Genomic DNA, 22,456 nt, shown 5'->3' on the forward strand with positions numbered 1-22,456 from the left:
TGATTAAGTGCGCTTCGAGAACTTAGCGCACCTTTTTTTAAAAGTCTATTTTTTTGTATTTAATGACCGGAACTATTTAAAAATGTTGCAAAGAGCTCTAGATTCGCCTCGGTAGCCGAATGGAAAGGCGTCCCGCCCGGAAAGTGGGGAGGTTCCAGGTTCGAGTCTAGGCGGAGGCAGTATTTTCGCAGCATATATAATGAATCTATTTAAGTCATCGGTTTATAATGGGGTTTGGGATTTTAATAAAAAAATATATATATAAAAGTTGGGACTCAAGGATCGGTCTAAGTATGGAAGGTTGGTTCTCCGTGTACGATAATCGAAGAAAAAATTTCGATTCGTGCGTTTAACATACTGGACAATTTTATCCTCCCACAATCATATTAATATTAAAAAGTAATATTAGTATTTAATAGCACTAAGACATCCGTGCTTGCTCCTTATCTGCCGTTTCCAATCTTACTGTTAATAATATCATGCGTTTGAGATTTTTCTTTCGCACACTTGGATTCTCACTTTTTTGTCACTTGACAATCTTTCGAGTCTAATAGCTCGCAAACGCGTGATCGGACGTGAATACTGTTTGCGCCGCGATGACTTATTTCGACAGGAGAATAATATCATGCGTTTGAAATTTTTCTCTCGCACACTTGTATTCTCACCTTTCTGTCACTTGACAATCTTTCAGTGCTTATTTCTCGCGGACGCTTGATCGAACGGGAAAGTAGTTTTTACGATCATTATTTATTTTGATAGAAGAACAGTATTGTCTGTTTCAAATTGTTGTCGCGCACACCTGAAATCATACCTGTCTTACGTGACGAATTTTTGGGACTTTTTACTCGAGAGCGTATGGTCGGACTAGATTGCGGTTACCACGGCGATGACGTATTTGGATAGGAGAAGATTGTCATACGTTTTAATTTTTTCTTGCGCACACCTGGATTTTCACTGGTTTGTCACATTACAAACTTTCGAGGTTTATTATTCGAGAATGCGTGATCTGACGGGATTGCGGTTTTTACGGCGATGACATATTGATAAGAAAACAGTGTGATGAGTTTCAATTTTTTGTTGCACACATCTAGATTTTCATCTTTCTGTCGCATGACAAATTTGCGATGCTTTTACTCGAGAACGCGTGATCGGACGGAAATTCAATTTTTTTGTGATTACTTATTTTGATAGCATAATAACCTCATGCGTTTAAAATGTTTTCTCACGCACCGTAAAATTCACATGTTAGAACTGCATTGAATTTGTTTAATATACTTACATTTCTTTTACCTTTTCTGCTAATTACATGTTATACATGAGCGGATAACTATTTTTATTAATGCATACAAAAAATCAAACTGTCAAAATATCACTTCTTTTTTAAATATATTGCCACTTAATAGTTATGAACGCTGCATAGCTAGAAGCGGATGCAACTTATCGAAAACTTAGTACTTATTGATTTGTCGATACTAGTAATATTCGTGGAACTGTATATACACAATCCGCGGCATGACAGTCTTAAGCTCGGTCCACGAAAGATTGAGTGAGCCTTTAATTTTATACTATAAGGCTATAAGAGTTACATAATTTTTAGCAAAAAGTGTTTTCCGCGCTGCCAGAAATCGCAATAATGTTTAAAATTAGTCGTTGCAACATCGGGTAGTGCAGGAAATGTCAGTTACCAGGATTACCAAACCTATGCACTCTAAACTGAGACTAACATTCACTAGGTCTAGTTCCATTCAAATTTCTCTATCGTATGCAATATCTATATATTTATGCTTCATGACTGTTGACTATTCTACACTTGACGATATTCGCGATAATAACCTGCGCAAGTTGTACTTACAGTTATGACTACGAAACGGAAAATGGAATCAGACGCGAGTAAGTCATCTAGTGCCAAGAGACATTGGTCGGCCGGTTTGCTCAAGTCGATGGAGGATCCCGAGAGCAAGGTTACGGAGGATGATAAAACAGTTATTATTAAGGACAAGTATCCTAAGGCACAATTTCACTTCTTAGTCTTACCGAGGGAAGATATCCCTTCTATATGGCACGTCAAGGGAAAACATTACGACTTGCTGGTGCATATGGACAATATCGCTCGCCGTCTCACGGAGAAATACGCGGATCACAAGTTCATGTGAGTCGGATTGCAAACGTGACAGCAATAATAGCGATAACAGCGATAACGGTGAAAACAACAACGCGTTTCCAAATCAAACGATTCGTCTGAGAATCGCCAGAGAGAAACGTGGGACTTGGCAATATTACGAATTTCGGACTTTATTTTTTTTCTCGTCGTGATATTTCTACATCTATGCGAATTTCGAGATGTGTAGGAATTGAGCTTTAAATAAAAATAGTTTTCAATTAAAACACTCATTTCTGATTGAGAGCGAGTGTCTTACGAAACTTTGGCGCCAAATGTTGTGAGAAGCAGCAGCCTAGATAGCGCAAATTTCGAAAAAATGTCTTAAAGTTACCTGAAAATTATCATAAAAAAAACGTCTAAAATAGATGTCATTTACAAAATCTTTGAGGAGTCTCTTAGATGTTGCGCTGTCCCCCCTCCTCTCCGAAGCCGCTTATCTTATGGCGATTCTAAAGTGCAAATAAGATTCTGCTTATATATTCGGTAATTTAGCAATTACAAATTTATCAATCACGTTACCATATCGCTTATGATTTTTGTAGCATCGGCTATCATGCGATACCGAGTATGCAAAGACTTCACCTGCACGTGATAAGCACAGACTTCGTCAGTCCTTGCTTGAAAACAAAGTACCACTGGAACTCGTTCACAACACCATTTTTCTTACCTTCCTCAGGTTTGGATTAACACACGCACACATGTACTTAGAATATCGGATGATCGTTGTAGTCAGTACGCATGTGTATACAGACAAATTGAATTTTAGATATATGCCGCCAATTGCGCGAGACAAGCGAGATCCGAAGAATTTCTGTTGAAGAGAGCGAAGGCTATCTGGCCACGGAACTTAAGTGCCATGTGTGCGCGACACGGCTCAAAAACATGCCGCGATTGAAGGAGCATTTGTTAACGCATCTCAACAAGCAACAGTAGAACACGGAAGCCGTCGTACAGTATTAAAAAGATGTAAATTATTTGCGACAAATAAATTATTCTTTTTCGAGACTTCTTGAAAAACATTATGTTATCTTCGAGGAAAACGTGCAACAGCAAATTCGACGAGAATTGAAAAATTCAGAGCAAAAAGAGCGAACGCGCAGATAAAAGACGCGATACAACTTATGTAAATTATTTTCTCAAAGAGTAAACTGTTGTCTTTCATGGCCCATTACGCAAACGTTACGCAAGGCGAGATGTGTTCGAAGGAATTCGTTGGGACAGGCAAGAGTCGTAAGAATCGAGAAATGCAGGTTTATGTGATATTTCGGAAAATTTACTATAAATAAATTTGATGTTTATCCTTAATAGATTTTGCGTCTATAATATCCAATTATATTCTAACTATTTACAAAGTCTTCTCATTGCATGTGTAAGTATGTATGTCTGTATGTGATTATAAACGCATGTGTATGTGTGTCGTGTACTTGCGTGTACGTTATACTTAATCTGTATACATTTAGTAATACTGCAATTAATAGTTGAAGCGTTTCTGCTCTGTATCGAAACAGTAGGCATCAGTAATATTCGCGCAAGGCCTTGCTGTTATTGCTTGCGTGTCCAGCCGCAGATCCGCGAAGGGATGCGCGACGGATGTGAGAAAGTTCCGATTTCTTGTTAACTTTTCTTTTAAGTATACATCTCCCCGGACGACACACTTCTGTATAATCTTAAGTTAAATTAAACTATCATTTCTTAGTGAACGTATATTCGTCTCGCGGCGCCTTCGAACGAAGAGAAAGGCGCGCGCGTATCGAATTAATTTATCTTAATATGATACACGGCGAGAGGAGGCCGACGCAGCAAAGTCCGAGAAGGGCGGCGAGGAATTTCGGGGATCGATGCTCGACCAGCGCGACGAAAACGCTTGTCGACGGTCCCTTCGCCCATCTCGGAGGAACGTGCGCCATTCCTCTCGCAAAGAAGCGCACCGGTTCCCATCTTAAAGTTTGCAACGCCTGCATAAAACGTAGGACCTGCAAAGTTCGCCGTGATGGAAACGACGCGCGATCTCCGTTCACCCTATCTCGTGTGTGGAAAGAGAAGGGATGAGAAAAACAGAAAGAGAAAGTTTAACGTGTGGGTGTGGACGTGTTGGGATGTGTGTATGTATGTGTATATGGGTAATAGTGGTGTGTGTTGCGTGTAAGGTAACGAGATCGGCGATCGGATTGAGCACGTACTCTCTCTGTCCGTAGAAGAAGCACAACGTCGACGTGTGATATTTACACATATTCCGGAAATATATTATCTTTATCTCTATACGTCCTCGAAAAAATATACTCGCATATATACACACACATACACACACATATTTCAGAGTCGGAAATATACATGACTTCTCGCGCGCGCGGTTACATCCAACCAAAGTTTCGCGACACGCGTGCTTCTTCGTTCGCGGTAGAAAGATTACGCCGTTAAGTCGAGACGCGACTCGTGATAAACTAACTCTAACCAACAAACTAACTAACTACGGATACATATGTATGTATGTCTCTCTCGCGATCAGTTCTCACTAGAAAGAAGAATAGAGAAGTCCGGCCGGGACGCGATGGCCGCGTCCGTTCGCTCGGTGATTTTTCGTCCGCCCGCACCGTGCGCGGCCCGCCAAAAGCGGTCTTTTTGACAAAGCCACTGGGCAGCGAGAACAATGCCGATCCGTCGAAACGAATCACCATTTTTTCGAACATCGCGGCGCAACGCGCGCGACCACCAGCTGCCCGGCCATCCCCCGAATACCCTGTTTACGTCTGCATTGTGCGAGAGAGAGAAAGAGAGAGAGATTGAAAGAGATTTAAAGATATATATATATATATGTATATATATATATATATATATATATATATATATATACATATAGATATAGATATAGATAAAGGGGCCTAAAATGAGAAATCGTGCGAAATCGCGAGCGAGCCGTGCCGATTATAGAGATTTTAGCGTATTAAACCTAAACGCGACGTAACCTACGAACGTTTATACATAGTTTCTTCCCTAACTACTATTCACATTTTCGCGTATGTATATATAAATATTTTATACAACATATATATATACCTATACATATATATTATATATCTGCGCACGTGTCTATCATACAGTCGTATTATTATACATATGCTTGGGCTTATACGGCTCGGTCGCGATGTCGCACCGATTGAGTCGCGTCTCGATATGTCTGCCTGTTCCTTTCCTCCTTTTTACACAATCCCGTCGAACGCGGCGGCGGCGGCGCGGTACGTATTTACAGGGGAACGATTTTACCTAGAAACAGCTAACTCTAACGACAATAGTTGACGTGTAATATAGAATATATATATAATATATATATATATATATACGCAGTAAAACGTAGTAACAATGCAGCGTAGTGGTGGCGATAATAGTAATAGTAAATAGTAGGAGTAGTTAATAGTACAATAGCGAGATAATAATATAAATAGTAAATATATAGTCGCAGTGTGGCGGTAGCGATAGTAACTAGTCTGTAATCTCTATACGAACGCAGTGACGGTCCTCACGCGCGCGCGCGCGATAATATATTGTACGGGGAGAACGAGAATAAATAATTCGAGGCAAGTATAACGAGGTAAGAAGAGAATAAATAAACGATGCGCGAGGCCGTTCAATTAAATCACGGGTACACGCGAGAGGAAGTGATGGGAGGGATGGGCGGTTGGGGGAGACGAGGACAAGGATTTAGCAGGGCGCGGGTGAGGAAATGAATACTCGTAGTGGTAATACACATTGACCAGCCATTCAGGGATCATTATGACGCAAAGTGGTGAATAGTAATTGTAATTTCGCTAGACACTAATAATAAATCATACCGTTATAATCGCACTAGTAGTCACACGGAGACCACGATAATTAACCCAATCGACGAAATACGCATCTAAACGAATCCTCTACTAGCGTTTTCTTAAAGCTACGTACGAAATGAAGAGAAAAAAAAGGAAACAAGTCTATGTATTGCTATCTAAAGTTCTTCGGGCATGTTGCGTATCCTGTAGTAGTCTTTCTCACACGGGAGGGGGAAGTAACGAACAAGTCCGTCGTCCGCGCGCGTCCCCCGTGTGCCCCGTTTTCCCGTTTATCTCCAACGGTTACTTTTGTACAAACGAACGTGCGGACACAGAGAGTCGGAGGAGCCGAAAGAACAATCCCGATCCGTTCCGATCATCTCCGCGATATTCCGCCAGTTTTTTAATAGTCACCGATCGCATGCTCGAGTCCGCGAGGGCCAGACGAGAAGCGAACTTAAAGCGCGATGAAAACACCGTGGTAAGACAACGATACTTCTTTTTGTCTACTTACGTATCTACTATGTTACACGAGTGCTCTTACGAAGCCTGGAGCCCTTTTTCGTGGAGACGCACTGTGTAATATTTACAGGGAATATGCACGAGGGTAGAAGATGAGAGGAGCCACGCGAGGGTGAACGAGGAGAGAGGAAGAGGAGACGGATGTACGACGTGACGAGGGAGAAAATACTAGGATTTTGTGTGTGTGTGTGTGTGTGTGTGTGTGTGTGTGTGTGTGTGTGTGTTGGTTGTGTACGCGCGCGCACCACGAAGAGAGCAAAGATCGCCTGGAACATCGCGAGTTTCCAGGGATCCTTTGCAGGCGACGTAACGAACGTTACATTAAAGCTGCAAAGTGAATCGTTATCCTCCATTGCATTTTTCGTGGTTTCCTTTTACTCTTCCTAGCTAACTTCGATATTACTACATGTAAATTGACTTCTAAGTTACCGGCGTGGCGACTGGTGCGCTAAGAGAGAGCCGCCCGCTCGGTCTTTAATTCCGTCTAAATGTCGTCGCGTTGTCCGGCGTCGATGTGTCGCGCCCGACGAATTTCACTAATGCATAGGAATAAAAGTACTATTCAAGCGCTCCGTGCGACGCGTTCACGGTCGAGACGCCTGGGTCGAAATTAACTGTGTCTTTTTTTCATTCTCTCTCCCAGTCTTCTCTCCTCCCTCCTTTTCTAAGAGGTGAGACTCGCCGCCAACTTCCTTTTGAAAGCCGATTCATGAGTTCGCAAAAAAGAAAAAAAAGATTTGACAGTACCGCGGAGGTTCCGATTGCGCTTCGTATCGCCAGAACTGTAAACATGGAAATTTACGGGTGCGCGGACTTTATTTTTCTTTGCCCCAGGCGACCTCGATCTCACACACGCGTGTTACGTCACACGGCAGCAGCAGCAGCAGCAGCAGCAGCAGTAGTAGCAGACGCTGCGCGAGTACAGCCACGCAGCGTCGGAGAAGCCTTGGCTAAAAATTTCTCTAATCCTCCGTTTTTGTCCTCCTTCGTCTTTCCGCGCGTGCGTCGTGCGATTCACGCGCGAATAATTGCGATTCTCCCGTTTTTCTACCTAAAGTATCGACGAAATAAATAGCAAACGTAAGTAATAGTAAGTCACCGCACGACGATGGTTACTCCGACGGAGGTTCCGCGATTTTTTGCGGTAATTTGCCTAAAGAATTTGCCCTAAACTGTACAGAGCGCGCGAGTATGCGGCGCGCACGATAAGTCTACTAATCTACTTTACACAATCGGCTAAGCTGGCGAACATTCAATTTCGCCATCTCCTCTCGTCAGATACGGACCGGCATAGCGATCGCCACTCGCGGACTTTACCATTGTTGCTCGTCACTTTCTTCTGTCTATCGGATCACTCGAGCGCGCCTCTTTCTGTCTTTAAGCGGCGGTCTCCTGCAGGCCGTAATAGTGGACTCGCATCTCCTCGATAGCTTTGCACCACTCCAATGCGAATCCCTCGGGATCTTCGAGATAGTATGTCCTGTTTGGCTGTAAACACAAGTCCGAAATTTACACGTGTGCGCTACTCCCAAGTGTCTTGTACGATACAAAAGGACGGGACGGTTCGCGAGATCTCGAGATATACTCGATGATTACGGAAATAACTAAAGAAACGATCATGATTTTGATGACGAGAGATCACGAGAGGCTGCTTACCGTATGGACGAAGAAGATCTTGAAATTCTTCGGCTCGACCCTCAGCTCGGGACTCCAGGGTATCTCGCCCTTGAGCTCCTTACTGATTGGGTCGACATAGAATAAGTGTGGTCCGGTGGTGAGCAGGAGCATTCTCCGCCTGGCGAAGAGGCCCTTCCTCTTGTTGACGAAACCCTGCTTCACTATGAGATTGTCTTTGACGAACTCGTGCCACGGACTCGCGTGCTGCGACTCCAGCCGTCTCCTGACCTCCTCCGGCGTCATATCGGCAATGTTGCCGTCGGTGTTGGTCCGCCGCCTCGGGTTCTCCACAACTGCGGTCTTGCTGACAGGCTTGGCGGCGTGCTGCTCCGCGCCGGTGCCGGTAGTAGTGTCGTCGTCATCGTCAGTGTCCTCGCCGATGCCCAACCCGAGGAGTCTGGTGAGCTGCTTGTCGTCAAGACCGGGTTCGAGGTTATCTGGCACCCTGTACTGCGACCTAAGCTCCTCGTGCTCCGACGTGCCAGGTAGATACGGATAGATCGGCGGCGGTGTCTGCTCGTGGAGGGTCTCGAAGTCGACACCCTCGAAGAAGGGATGCGCCCTGATGCTGGGGTAACCGGCGCCGTGCTCGTCCTGGGCGCCCAATCGTCCCGATGGCTCCAGGACCAGCAGCTGGCTGACGAGAGATCTCGCCAGCTCGCAGAAACCGTCCGGTATCTCGTACTCGAGTTTCAGGATCTTCTGGAATATCATGTACTCGCTCCTGGAGCGGAAGGGTGGCAGGCCGGCGACCATCTGGTAGACGATACAGCCCAGAGCCCAGAGATCGGACGCCCTGCTCGCCTTTTTTTCGATCAGTAGCTCGGGTGACACGTATTGAGCGGTACCAACGAAGGAGCCCCTGCGTTCCCTGCAGTATCGCTCTTGCTGCTGTGCGTCGTCCGAGGCAGGATGCGTCATTACCGTCTCCGGATCTTCCTTGAGGATCTTGGCGCTGCCGAAGTCGGTGATGAGCACGTGCATCTTCTCGTCCAGCAGGATGTTCTCCGGCTTGAGATCCCGGTGAATGATGCCGAGTCCGTGCAGGTACTCGAGACCCCGCAGGATCTCCGCCGAGTAGAACTTGGTGCACTCGATGTCGAAGGAGCCCACCTTGTTGATGTAGGGCAGGAGCTCGCCGTTCTTAGCGTACGACAGGACAAAATAGAGTCTCTCCACGTCCTGGAAGGTGCAGAACAGGCGCACGAACGAGTGCTTGGCGCTCGCGAGCATGTTCAGCACCTCCTTCTCACGCTTCACGTACTCGGTCTTCTTCTCCTTGATTATGTGACGCTTGTCGCACACCTTGATGGCGTACTCCTTGCTGCTGTGGATGTCTTTGGCAAGGTAAACCTAAACACACATAGCTCAGTTTTAGTTTCCAGTTGTAGACTTTCGTACGGCTTGTTTTCACGCTCACAGAAATCGCGCTCCGAAACAGATCTCTACGAATATCTAAAGCGACACGTATTAACACGTTGCCTACCGCACTGATTGTTTATTTCAACGTCCATGTATGTAGCGTGGGTCATTTCCGCGATAGTCATTGCGAGGCAACAAGACGAAAAAGACTTACAGTGGAGAAGCTTCCCTCGCCGATCACCTTGCCGAAGATGAAGTCCTTCGGAGTACGCTTGTGCGGTAGGTTGTTGGCGGTGATGGACGGGTTCGCGGTCGGTGGAACCCGGGGCGCCAAGGTGCTGGGTGGCGCTACCACACCGTTGGTCACGTCGTTCGTCGGTGGAGACATTTTGGACACCGGCCCCTCCACCGTTACTGCCGGCTGTGGCGAAACGGTAAGCGCCTGGTTCGCCACACGCTGCAACCGAAAGGCGGATCGTTTCAGACCCCACCGGCCGGATGCAATCGACTCTGATGGTTTGCTAGCGCGCCGACAACGCACTCGCTAAAAAGAAAATCCAAAAAAATGTGTTAAAAAAAAAGAGATGCCACGCGTGCTGCTTCGTGCACCCCGATAACATTGGCGTTAACTTGGTGGTGCCAAGCCGAGGTCGTTCAGAGTCTCAAGCGACTGCGAAAGCAAGAAAACTCTCGCTTCCGGACGATTTTGAAATCGCGGCGAAACAGAAAACTCCGATAAAATTCGTTAAAATTCCCCGGTTTATCGGCGGGCGCGGAAAGTGGACTGCACTGTCACGCGCCGTTCTCGAGATCCGGCGGCGAGGCCGCGAGAGAAATTCGACGTTAAGACGCGCGACGTTCCTCCGCGCTGCGTCCCTCTCGCGAACGCGCATTCGCGCTACGTTCATTATCCTTTCCGCTCCGGAAGACGCGAGAGACGCTCACGCAGAGGAGGCACGAACTCCCGTGTCCGGCACTTAACTCCTCTCATCCGCCAACGGCCGTCCGGTACCAGGAAATCACGTACCGGAAGTGACGTCACCGCGACCGGCACGTGGTGGCGTCGTGCGCGGGTCATCATGACTGCGGAGGAGATGCAGAGACATCGACGACGGGCTCTTTGTCTCTCTCGCTCTCTTTTTCAATTAATAGCTTTATTTATGTAATTTGCGCTATCCGATAAAATGCTTTTGTACGCTTTATTGTCTCGGAAAGCAGTAAATGATACTTTTGTTCTCTCTCTCTCCCTCTCTCTCACGTTTCTCTCTTCGCGTTCGCACGCGCGTGTTCGCATTACGCAAAAAGCGAGAAACGCACTCGTTGACGACGACGACGACGACGACGACGACGACGACGACGACGGAGACACGCGCGTCCCACACACGCTACGAAGATCAAGGCTGCGCGCGGGCCGAAGTCTAAAGTTTACGAGGTTAATCGCGCGCGCGCTTTCATAAGCAGATCGTCGTCCGCTATTTTTATGCCCGTTCGCGAAACGCGTCCTGTCCCTCTCCTTTTTTTCGCGATGCAAATCGCACACATGGTCGATCAATATCGAGGAATATTATAATTTCGCCGGGAGTATACGGCGAGGAGAGTCGCCGTTGAAACCGTCTCCCACCGTGCGTTCATGCGTGCGCTTACGCGACGCCGTTCCCGGCGATGAGAACTTCCTTTCAAAATCCTCCTCGTGGAAGAGGAGGCGACGCGATTTCGCTCGCGACGACGACGTTAACAAGGCTGCAATGCAAAATTGAGGAACAGGAACGGTGACCCGAGACGCTTTCCATTTGCTACCCGCTCCCCCTGGGGAGGAGGGGGATTTTCTTCGTTACAACGGCGGAGATTATTGTTAGCTACCTCTCGAGACGCGTAGCGCGTAATTGCGACCCGTTCGAGACGCGCTCGCACGCTAAAACGCGAACCGGGCTCTCTCTCTCTCTCACACACACACACACGAGCCTGCTCCGGTTTTCTTCTTCAGCCTATTCCCATCTCTTCTTCGCGGCAGAAAAAGTTGCAAAGGGATTGGTAGCAACGCAAGAAGCCTTGCAGCCGCGATACAGGTTGAGCAACAGATGTTCCAAGTAGAGTACCTGCTCGAGGCAGACCAGGGGGGTTGAAAGCGATTAAAAAAATACCGTTCTCCGTTTAGAGATATGAAATTCAATGGAGGGTCGCGCGCCGAGGGGCGAACCGGCCAGGCCGGCGAGAAAGCGCGTATTTCCGTTCCGTGGACGAACGCGAGACTCGCGGTTCCCGCGAAATAAATACGCGCGGCCCTAATCGCCTCATTTCCGGTTCGAAAGACGATCGAGTTCACTTCAACCACCTTTTCCTTCTTTCTCTCTCTTTCTCTCTTTCCTTTTTATTCCTGTCGACCTCTCGGCTGTCGTTACCATTGCACTTCCGCCGAAAGGCGGCCCCGAAGAGCTTTGTACAAAAGCAGCCGTCGCAACAGGTTTCCCGGCTTCCTCGATCGGCAGCAGGATGTGCGCGGCGCGATTTTCCGTCGCGTATTATCCTTCCGTCTCGAAGAGATATCTTCGCCGGTGAAGATATATCAAAGAATACAGAGAGATACGCTTTGAAGTAGACGAAAGGCGCGCCGTGATTCCCGATCTGAAGTCTAACGAGTGATCTCTTTGACGGAATTTTGAAATCGATCCTCCCTCGAGGACAATTCGAGAGGAGGGAAAGAATGGAAGATATCGGTTACACTTGTGCTACTTTGTGATCTCCTGCATTAATATTTTAATAAAGTGCAGTTGCGCGCGTTTACGTCAACGAAATTTTGCTATTCAAAGCGTATCCGGTGACTTTCGATCGTTCGCAACCGGAAAACCGCGCTCGACGTATTAATTAAGGAAAAGCCGAGTTCTCCCCGTCATACACGAACACTTGTCGTGCGTAATGACAGAGAGAAAAAAAGAAACGGAAACCCCGTACGTCACTAAACTCATCCATATATTCTGGATTATATCCATGTCATTAATCTCCCCGGGGATATCTTATCGCTTAACAGGGCCAGATGATGACGCGAATAACCGGCGTGTGTTATTGCTACGCGCTGCAAATCATGCCGTGATGAATGACGACGGGCGGCGGCGACGTTATGCACGGCTTGTTGAATTCACCTTTACGATTATTTGCGACAGCTGTGTTCGACAAGGAGAAACACGCCAGGTCCCGAGTCCTTAAACGATACGCAATAATAATTCAGACGATGGTCTGTCGCGTGAGAAGTGATATAACGAGGCGACGGATCGATAATTAGCTCTCTCTTTCTCTCTCCCCTTCGCGCGCGCGCAAAGTTAATCCCGATACCGCGGTGATGTTTTCGCAACTGTTCGCAACCGCGATTATCGGCGAGGCCGGGAACGATGATTTCGGCGAGAGTTTCATAAAAGTCGGCCGTAAAAAGCGCGTTCTTCTTCTGTTTTACGCGACGTAGAGGAGAGGACGGCGGCTTTCTTTTCGCGTTGTACACAGAACCGTCGCCGTAATTTTTGTCGTCGTCGTCGCGCGAGCCGGTAACGCCGCCGATAAAAATAAACCGTAAAACCCCGCAAAAATCGTAAAAACCCCCCGCGAGTCGGCCGTCTCGCGAAAAACACGCGGGCACGGCCGTGCGAGAAGAGCCGTTGTTTGTATAACGGCCGTGTGCAGGCGAATTAAGTTTTATCACTTCATCGAGCATTCGGCTTTTATGATTGCCCGGTCCGCCGTAATGAAGCACTTCGCATTTGTAGGGGGACGACGCGCAACGAGAATGACGGCGAAACGAGGCGCGGTATTCCGGCGTCGAATTTTTCCACACAGGCGTGCGGGGGAGGGAGAGACGTTTATATTCAAGCTCCGGAGGAGTGAACGCCGCCCCGCCTCGAGCCACCGAGTGAGTGCGCAATTAAATATGCGTCGAATAAAAGGAGAGAGAGGGAGAGAAAGAGAAAAAAAACGTGAGGAAAAGTTGCACGGCGCAATTAATAAAAGAGATGAAATTTACGGCAAATAGGAAACTTGTACATCATACTTCCGACGGGAGTTTCTCCGGAGGACGAAAAGTAGTTTACGGTGTAACGAGTGAGAGCGCGGAATGTTAATCAACGAATAAATATGAAATGTCTCGTGGGAATACTAATTAAGTCCGACAAGATTCGATAACGGGAGAGGGCGGATAGGGCGCAGCCACAAAAGCGGAATGAAATCGCCACCCGAGGAAGCCGCGGCAGATCAACCGGCAGCAAACAAAAGGAATCTAATAAAAAAATATCCGGTCGCGTTGTATACAAGTATAACGCTTGAGAGGCAGCGAGAAAGAGAGAGAGAGAGAGAGAGAGAGAGAGAGAGAGAGAGAGAGAGAGAGAAAAGAAAGAAAGAGAGAGAGAGAAAGAGAAAGAGCGAAGGAGGGAGGAGAATAAAACGGTCGAACCATAAAACGAGCCGGCGGCGAAAAGCCGCAAGTACGGTAAATAGCGTCAAGATAGGAGCGATAAATACGCAACGCCCCAATTTCGTGCCACCTTCCTTCCCTCCTTCTCTGTCGCCCATCGATCACTCTTTTACGGGAGGTAGAAGAAGGGGAAGGGGACGAAACCGTCGAGACGAGGACATTGTAGTAGTATAGTAGTAGTAGTGTGTTCGGCGACATCCCCCCCTCCCGTGTGCTATACTCAATGGAGACAGCTAAGGTGATAAGAGCTATCGATGTCACCGAAAATCCACTTTGAATCGATCAAAGAGCGCGCTTGCTCGCGCCGTTCGTTTAAATTTAGAACACGATCTAGCTTCATTTTGTCCCTCTACCTCGGCTTCTCTCTCCCCCTCTTTCTCTCGCCCTCTTTCTAATAGCATCCCGGTCTTCATCTATAATCCAGGGAGGGACCAGAGACCTAAATAACACGAGCCGATCGTCGAGCTGGGGAGGTGCTCGATCGTCTTCGCGGAGGGCGAAAACGCGCGCCTTCCACGGCGGTGGGCCCTTTTCTTTCCTCTCTTTATCTACCTTTTCTCGTTCTTCTTCTTCTTCTTCCCAGGCCGGTTACGAGGCGGGCCCCACGGCGTCAACCATCCGTGTCAGGCCGTCGACCCCGCCGACGAGCGTTCGCCCGAGAATCACCGGCCCTACTCTCTCCGTCTTTCTCTCTCTTTCTCCGTCTCGCGCGCTCGCCTTGACTCGCCTTGCTTCGCTAGTTTATTTATTTGCTTATCTATTCCTCGCCCCGGCTGCCCCCCGTCAACCCTTGTTCCCCCCTCGCCACCCTACACACACGTCCTCCGCGTGCCGACGCCGTCGACGGCGACGGCGACGTATATCCAACCACCAGCGGCAGATACCGGGCGCTCCGCAAACGCAAAACGCCTCGCCTCGATTGTCAGATATCGAGACGAGGTGGGGACCGCAGAAATAATCGATACGCGGGCGACACGGTCCGCCGTGGAATGACCTGGAAGATTTGCTTAGATCGTAGATAACGCGACCCGGAAAAAGAAAAAAAAAACGAGAGAAAGAGAGAGAGAGAGAGGGAGATCGCGCACAGTGGTATTTGAAAAACAATTGTCTATATTTGAATTTCGGTCGCCCCGAAGGTCCGGGCCTGCGTGTGCCAGCTGTCGTCGAGAAACGGGAATTTTACTTGGCGAATGAGCGATCAGCGCGATACGGCAGAATCCGTCCGAGTCCTTCGACCGTAGTCGTCGAGGCCCCCGTCCTGCGGGAGTAAAAGTATCCCGTGACGAAAATAATGTTTCACTTGAAAATAGCATCGTTGCACGCGCGGATGAGTACTACTACTACTACTATCACTACCACTATCCGTCCCGTGAAATCCCGCGATGAAAAGGTTAAAGACTATTCTCGGATCGCGTCGATATGCGAATCTATTTCCGGCGACGGGCGTATAAAAGGCGTGCGGAAAAGGAGCAGCTCGAGGAGAGCGGTGAAAAAGAAGAGAAGAGACTAGACGAGAGAGAGAGAGAGAGAGAGAGAGAGAGAGAGAGAGAGAGAGAGTCGCAACACAGGATCGACCGTTTTCCGGTACTCTTAGTATATCGCGCTCGAGCGCAAGTATGCGTGCGTGAGTATGCGCACTCCGGGCGCATATCCGCTACGCGTCCTTAGGGGTCTCCTCCCAGGACGAAATAAACTATCCTCGCATATCTCCACTCTGTCTCTCTTTCTCGCCCTCGCCCCTTCCCCCTTTCTCTCTCTCTCTTGCTGAATCACCCTATACACACCACCACCATCCAGCGGCATTCCAACGGACATTCTAATTTTAGCCCCGCGCGTCTTCTCTCTATCATCGTCTCTCTCCCTCTCTCTTTCTGCCCTCCGCGTCTTATGGCGTTCCGTTCTCTCCCGGTACGCGGTTTTACCCATCCCCTTCGTCCCGCGGCTCCCTTTCCCTTCGTGAGACGCGGGCGGAGGACGAAGGGAGCGAAGGAGAGCGACGCACTCTCTGCATACCCCACACCCCGTCGTCGTGTACTCCCTACTCTTCTCCTCCTCCTCCTCCACCTTCTTCTCTCGTCGTCTCTCTCTTTCTCTTCTCCCCCTTCCTTCTCTCTCGTTCTCTTTCACGCGAGCCGCTACTCTCGTTTTTGCCGCTCTCGCAGAAGGGACTACGCCTATTGGCGCAGGCGGCCAGCACTTTTGCCCGTGAATGAGATGTTTTGCATTCGCAGACGCTGAGAAACGTGTCGCGAGCGAGCGAGCGAGTGCGGCTAAATTGGATCACGCGCCGATGCCGACGCGCGAGGACGAGTAAAAGCGTTCGACGAAGAGAGAAAGAGAGAACGGAATTGAATAGAATACGTTTCGCTCGGCGTTCCAGTAGAGCACAAGCCTCTTCTCGTCGCAGGATACGACCAAGATAGACTCGTGGAAAATAAACACACGAGTGCAAAACGGAAAGAACAAATTATAAACGGAAAAGCGAGTGCATGATTTGCTGATTACAAGCGGGAGAGAAAGAAGGAGAGAACAAAGGGAAATACTTATCAGGACAAATATTTCCCAAGCGAGTGAATGAAAGTATAAAGTATGCGGCTCGTTATAACGATACGATACGCACTGAAGAACGGACTGTCAAGTGGCGAGAAAAAACTAACGGTAAAACTACAAGATACGGCAGATCGGCAATATCGCGTTCGTGGCAAGAACGATATAACGCCGCGACATTGCCTAAATATATTCGTATCAATATTTCGGTGTTAATTGTTCGCCTGTGTCAGCGGATGACATTACTTTTTAAATTATATTTCGAAGCAGCCCGGGCCTTTCTACGCACTGTTTGTAATATTGTTAAGGAGACACCTATGCGTGAATAACGTAGATGAACATGCAAAATTTGGAGAAGAGAAAAAGAAATCGCATCATAATGGAAAAAGTGGTTTGTAAGGTTCCAAGAAGTGTCTATATGAAATTTGGGATAATGTTTTAAGGTACAACTTTCTCGGAATTTCGGAGATCCCTTTTGAAAGGCGCAAAGTCTCAAAACACTATTATTCCTGAAGCAGGTATAAGGATGTAATGTCCCGAAGTCGGTAACTTTCTCTAAAAGATGAAAGGAATTCCAGGAAATACAATGCCCGAAACGTAATTAGTTGAAGCTATATAACTTATAAAATACAATCTTGTATAAAACTTTGAAAAACCGGAATATCTATTGTATCTTATTGTGAGTTTTCTCTTAGCGTCTTCCATTTTTTTCAAATATGCCGTTGAGAGTGCACTTTGATACAATATCTCTCTTTTAACGATTTCGATGTGATGACGTTTCGTATTTATTGTGCGCTTCTCAATAATTCTAAAAAACTAATTTCAGGATATTATCGTGGAATCCGGAGCTCGAGATTGTGAAACCTTCGAGACACCGTGCAGTTCCTCGTGATTTTCCAGAATCTTGCATGTCCACCACGATGGAATAAAGCGTATGATGTTAGACGCTATTCTAGGGTAAGTTACGATCTAGTCTCGCGTATTCAAGGAATAAGCCATGTGTGTGTGAGTGTGTGTGTGTGTGTGTGTGTGTGTGAATGTATGTGTATGTGTGTGTGCGAAACTGGAGCTCGAATTCAGGACAAGTGATTTCGACAGAGCAACAGTCGACCTGTAACAACATATTTCGACTTTGTTGCGATCTCCGTCTCGATAACAGACGACACGTTAGTCGTCCGAAGGAGATCTCGTCTGTCGGATCGAGCGATACACACACTGAGCGCACACACACACACATGCACGCACGCACAAGCAACACCACACTCGGTGGATACTTGTCGATCGTACAAGGGGGACGGAAAATCAAGGCGTGCGCGCGGCAATAACGTTTCTAATGCTTGTATGTACCGTTATTGCTTTCATCGAAGGCGCCGTGCGTGCAACTTATGTATACGTACGTATGGTATGCGTAGGTAAATTGGGTATTTGCGTATTAACGGAACTGCGACTTAGCGAAATAGCAGGAAGAATCGGGCGAAAAAAAAAGGGAGAAAGAGACAGAGATAGAGTGACTGTAGAATTATGCACAAGTGGACAAAGATAAACGTGATGTCGCTTGAACAATGGTACTCGCGGTACACCGCGGCAGTTCATCCACCAGACGAGTTACAGAGACTGTTTTTCCGTTTGCATGCAATTCCGCCGAGGAGGTGAAGGCTCTCTCTCTCGCTACTCGCCGAGGAGTTTGCCCGCGCACTCACTCGCTCGCTCACTCACTCACTCACTGCCGCATCGCGGCTGCTGGGGCCAAGTTTCGGGAAATTATGCGCTATGTACGTGAGGTTTCATCCAGGGGTGGCCCCGGGCCACGCGTAGATCATAGTTTCCTCGCGTCGGTATTTGCGTTACGATACATTAGTGGAAGCATTATCTACCGTAACGTTTCTCGACGGGTCTGTGTTTGTGTTTGTGTCGAAGCGTCGAAGCGAGGAGGAATTCCAAAGCAGGGCGAAATCTTAAGGGTACACCGAGATACATTTCCCCGCTCACACACACACACACATAACGACGAATCGGGAATCTCCGTGCGTCCTCTCTTTTTAACGTTTTTTTCACTTGTTCCCTGTCTCTATCTGACTTTCCCTCCGAAGTCTTTCTCCCGAGATAACGCATCCCCGACAAAGATCGAACTCCACGATCACGCCTTTAAAGTGTTTGCTTTTACATGGTATATCATATAAACAACCGGTCGGACCAAACATGTTTTTCGGTCGGGGACATCATCTCCGAGTGCTCTTATGCCACGGCGACATTCTCGTTTGCGGGCGTGACAGGATCTCGTTCGTGCGCGCGTGATCACTCGCGGTTCACGTGCACACATCATCATCATCGGCAACGACGACGACGACGAAGGCGACAACGACCTTACGACACCGCGCTTCCCGTAATCTGCCGCTCTCCTTTTATTTTCGGCCACCGTGGAGAGAATATGTCGTGTGCGGTAACTGATATATTTGGCCGGGTACGCAATGCGTGTATGTTATCAAAGAACTTCTAAATATAGCCGCGTTCCGAGCGAATCTCAATCGACTGACTACACGGCTATTATTCAGCGATTAAATGACAGAGACAGACAACATTCCGACTGGATCTTTCAGACAGTCTTTAACGCGAATCGCGGCGGGTACCTTCGGCGCGTGTTTGGGCGGGAATGACATAACGCGCGCGCGACTATCGCAGATTCTCCGCCAAACGTACGATTTCTTGGCGCAACAAACGTACGCACGTTACTATGCGCCGTATTATTCTCGACTTACGTCACACGCATATTATTTGCACGCGTGCACGTACGAAGGCGGCGGCGGAGGAGGAGGAGGAGGAGAAGAAGAAATGATAGGTTCTGCGAGCACACAATTTCGCGAAATAACGCAAATATAACCTAGCGATAACCAGCGACACGGACGAGATATCCGGCGTAAACGCGCGTATCCGTTCGAAATTAAGTTGCGCCGACGACAGTAAACAACTTTCGAGCCGAGTCGAGATTACGCCGCCGGTTTTTCGAGCCTGCCGTCGGCCGAATTTATTTAAATTCGAGCCAGTGTAAATTATTCATGCCGCGAGGCGGTATATTAACCTCCTCCCTATCTCTCTCGCTCGCTTCCTCGTCGCCCGTTACTCACTTCATCGCGCTGCGTTTCCCTGCGTCTCGGAACGGACGGCTCTTTCCAGCGAGAGCCTCTCTCGCATCTGCCCCGTGAAATCACGCTCGTAAACACGTCGAAGGATCCGCGAGATTGTCACCCGCTAATCTATCGCAATCTCTACGATACAACTACGATACACTTGGCGAGCAATCGTAGTTTGCAGCTAACGTTGCGCTGCAAAATCGATATCTTCGCGATAAACGCGCACTTCTCTCAGGTTGCGCGCGATAACGCGCGCGCGCGCGCGCTTGTTTTTACGGTGTAATTTTGCGTGTTGCGTGTATACGCGGGGTCGTCCGGAGTTTTCCCGCCAGTCTCACGGAGATCAGGAAACGCGGATAATAATCTTCGCTCACGATGCCGCGCGCGGACGTTACAGTCTTGTAATCGTCGTCGTCGCTCGCTCGCTTATTACGATGTGCCTTCGTCTATACAGACGGGAGAAGCCGTCTCTCTATATCTCTCGCAGGACGTATCCAACACTTATACTATCTACTCGCCTCGAAACGATCGCAAAGCAGATGAACGTGCGAACGAACGTCGCTCCGAACTCGGCGCGGTTACATCGGAGCTCCGCACATCGCTTTTCTGATCGCGGGGAACGATCACGCGAGATACCCTCGAGACTGCCTCGCACTTACCCGCACTGTTATTGCGTATACGAGGCCAACCTACGTCCTCACGATACACGAGCGTATCCGAAGAGGCGCGCGCGAACCCTAACGCGTCCCTTCGATCCCTCGAGAGAGAGAGAGAGAGAGAGAGAGAGAGAGAGCGGCGGAGCAATCGAAGGAGGGCGGCTACGAGACGCGGGCGACTTCTTTCTTACTCTCTTTATCTCGGTTTTACGGGGAGTTGGTGTGATGCTCTCTTACCTTGAATAGTTTCTTAAGCCTCCGGTAGCCGCGATGTAATCGCGACACGTACTGCTTGTTGGAATCCAGTTTGATTGATTAAAGCCACAGTTGCGGGAACGAAGATGGAAAACCGAAACCGAAATGCGGGCGAAGAGTGGGATGGGGGAACTTTTTTGGGCCGTGGTTTATTGTTGTTGTTGTTATTGTTGTTGGTTGGTGGTTGTTGTGATGGTTGTGGATGCGATGGTGACGGATGGTGTTCTCGAAAAGCGGATCTGTGTCGCGGCTGTACGATCTGGTTACGTCGTCGCCGATCACCGACTGCGTACTCTCGACGACGGTGTTGTTTCACGCGGGTCAGTCTCGAGTAGTACATATATATGTGTATAACCGTATATATGCATGCGCGGGAACCGAAGAACGAAAAACACGTTCGTGGCCGTTTAAAGCCGTTCGCTTACTGAATCCAACGGTTGGCGTGTCCCGGCTGCTAACCCGCGCTTTCGCCCCACCAACAGTCGCCCGAATTGGCGGCAAGCTTCCCCTGCGCCCCACCCGTAGCCGAGATCCCCTACCACCACGTCGCTCCGCATCCGGGAACGACGGTGGGGAAACTCGAGAGAGAGAGAGAGAGAAGGAGAAAAGAGAGTGGGGAGGAGGGGGGAAACACGACGTGTTTCCCCGTCGCCTCCACCACCACCACCACCGCCGCCGCCGCCACTGCCACCGCCACCGCCACTACCGCCACCACCAGTACCACCACCGCCACCTCCTGCTCCACCACCTCCACCGTCGCAGCGCAGCGCCGGTAATCTTACCGCGGATCGTAAAGCACGCTTACCCCTGCGGTCAAGTGCGAAAATTGCAACGAAAGCACCGGGACGCCTTCTCCTCGAGCCTCTTCCTCGCCGTTTCCCGCATTCCACGCCAACGGGCCGACACGGCCGCTCGCTTGGAATGCGTCCCGCGCTCTCGCTCTGCAACGCCGGCCACGATAGCTTCGAGAATGAAAATTATACGAGTGTGGGCTATATGAGTGTGGGCTCATAGTAGCGCGAGATTAATGACCCCGACATAGGCCGAGGCGAGGCAAGACGAGGTAACGAGCCGCGCGCCGCTCGTTGATTCGCGGGGACGAACGCGCGACGAACCAAAGACTATGATAATAAGCTACGAGATCCACCTTGCGTTCTATCGACGTGAGCCGAGGCTCACGAGCATCCTGGTACCTTCCTTCCCTCGCATTATCGATGGCAAACAGCGCCGACTGTTTGTCACCGTCGTTGATCGCCCGCGACGACTTTACGTTGCGATCTCGAGCGCCGGAGGGGAAATTGTGTGTGTGTGTGTGTGTGTGCGAACGACAACCGTCTCTCTCTCCTCCCCTTCCCCTCTCTTCTCTCTCTCTCTCTCCCTCTCTCTTTCTCTCTGTAGTAGGGAGCGCGACGGTTTCGTGTCGACCGGTGGGAGAAACCAGGGAACCCCACACACGGCGCATGTACCGGTCGTGCGTCGTCGGTGGGGGGAGTCCTCAACCGACGGCGCCAGGATCGCCCTTCTCCGTCTTGCCTGTGTATGGCGGAGCAGCGCGGCGACGGTGGCGGCGGTGGCTCCTCGTCGTCGTTGCACTCTCTTCGCCTTGGAAGGGAGAGCTGTGATCACACGCGCGCGGTAGTAGTACCCTCTCTCCGTTCGACTCGATGTGTTTGTTTGTTTATAGTCGCGTTCTGGGAAATACCCGATACGAGTAACGGAGTCTCGTACGCGCCGTGCAGCGCCGTGCAGCGCCGTGCAGTGCCGCCGCAGCGGCTCGCACTCCCATTCTGGAGTTGCATCCGCTCGGTGTTCCGTCAGAGAGAGAGAGAGAGAGAGAGAGAGAGAGAGAGAGAGAGAGAGAGAGAGAGAGAGAGAGAGAGAGAGAGAGAGAGAGA

General features: G+C 49.1%; 2 protein-coding genes across 13 annotated transcripts in view; one reads left to right on the forward strand and one right to left on the reverse strand.

The window, feature by feature from the left end:
* Window positions 1-1,802: 1,802 nt before the first annotated feature.
* On the forward strand, window positions 1,803-5,035 carry LOC116845652 (aprataxin). Of its 2 annotated transcripts, none has more exons than XM_032818620.1 (3): window positions 1,803-2,149; window positions 2,704-2,837; window positions 2,912-5,035. In XM_032818620.1, exons 1-3 carry the CDS (start codon window positions 1,857-1,859, stop codon window positions 2,977-2,979), a joined length of 495 nt encoding a protein of 164 aa, XP_032674511.1. In that variant the 5' UTR covers window positions 1,803-1,856; the 3' UTR covers window positions 2,980-5,035. The 2 variants fall into 2 exon arrangements, with proteins under 2 accessions (XP_032674511.1, XP_032674510.1); XM_032818619.1 differs by having other exon boundaries at window positions 2,928-5,033.
* The window catches only part of LOC116845649 (3-phosphoinositide-dependent protein kinase 1), a 429,458-nt gene continuing 410,414 nt past the window's right edge, over window positions 3,413-22,456 (reverse strand). For 6 of the 11 annotated variants that reach the window (XM_032818606.1, XM_032818604.1, XM_032818602.1 and 3 more), the window contains 3 exons: window positions 9,737-10,066; window positions 8,140-9,513; window positions 3,413-7,971 (listed from right to left, as the gene is read on the reverse strand). In XM_032818606.1, the coding sequence (XP_032674497.1) occupies window positions 7,861-7,971; window positions 8,140-9,513; window positions 9,737-10,066 (1,815 nt within the window). In that variant the 3' untranslated portion in view covers window positions 3,413-7,860. Of the gene's footprint in view, window positions 7,972-8,139; window positions 9,514-9,736; window positions 10,067-14,527; window positions 14,747-20,543; window positions 21,029-21,366; window positions 22,330-22,456 lie in introns of those variants that run through there. The other 5 variants (XM_032818608.1, XM_032818613.1, XM_032818611.1 and 2 more) reach the window with 5 other exon arrangements.

This window comes from Odontomachus brunneus, unplaced genomic scaffold (assembly GCF_010583005.1).
Source record: "Odontomachus brunneus isolate Ranch 3 - 2012 unplaced genomic scaffold, Obru_v1 Obru_scaffold_054, whole genome shotgun sequence".
Lineage (NCBI taxonomy): Eukaryota > Metazoa > Arthropoda > Insecta > Hymenoptera > Formicidae > Odontomachus > Odontomachus brunneus.

What these genes read in the sequence shown, in the direction of transcription:
- LOC116845652 (XM_032818619.1), top strand. Translation starts at nt 1,857, where the DNA reads ATGACTACGAAACGGAAAATGGAATCAGACGCGAGTAAGTCATCTAGT. An exon ending in TACGCGGATCACAAGTTCAT is followed by an intron (nt 2,150 to 2,703) that starts GTGAGTCGGATT and finishes TGATTTTTGTAG; the next exon opens with CATCGGCTATCATGCGATAC. An exon ending in ATTTTTCTTACCTTCCTCAG is followed by an intron (nt 2,838 to 2,927) that starts GTTTGGATTAAC and finishes ATTGAATTTTAG; the next exon opens with ATATATGCCGCCAATTGCGC.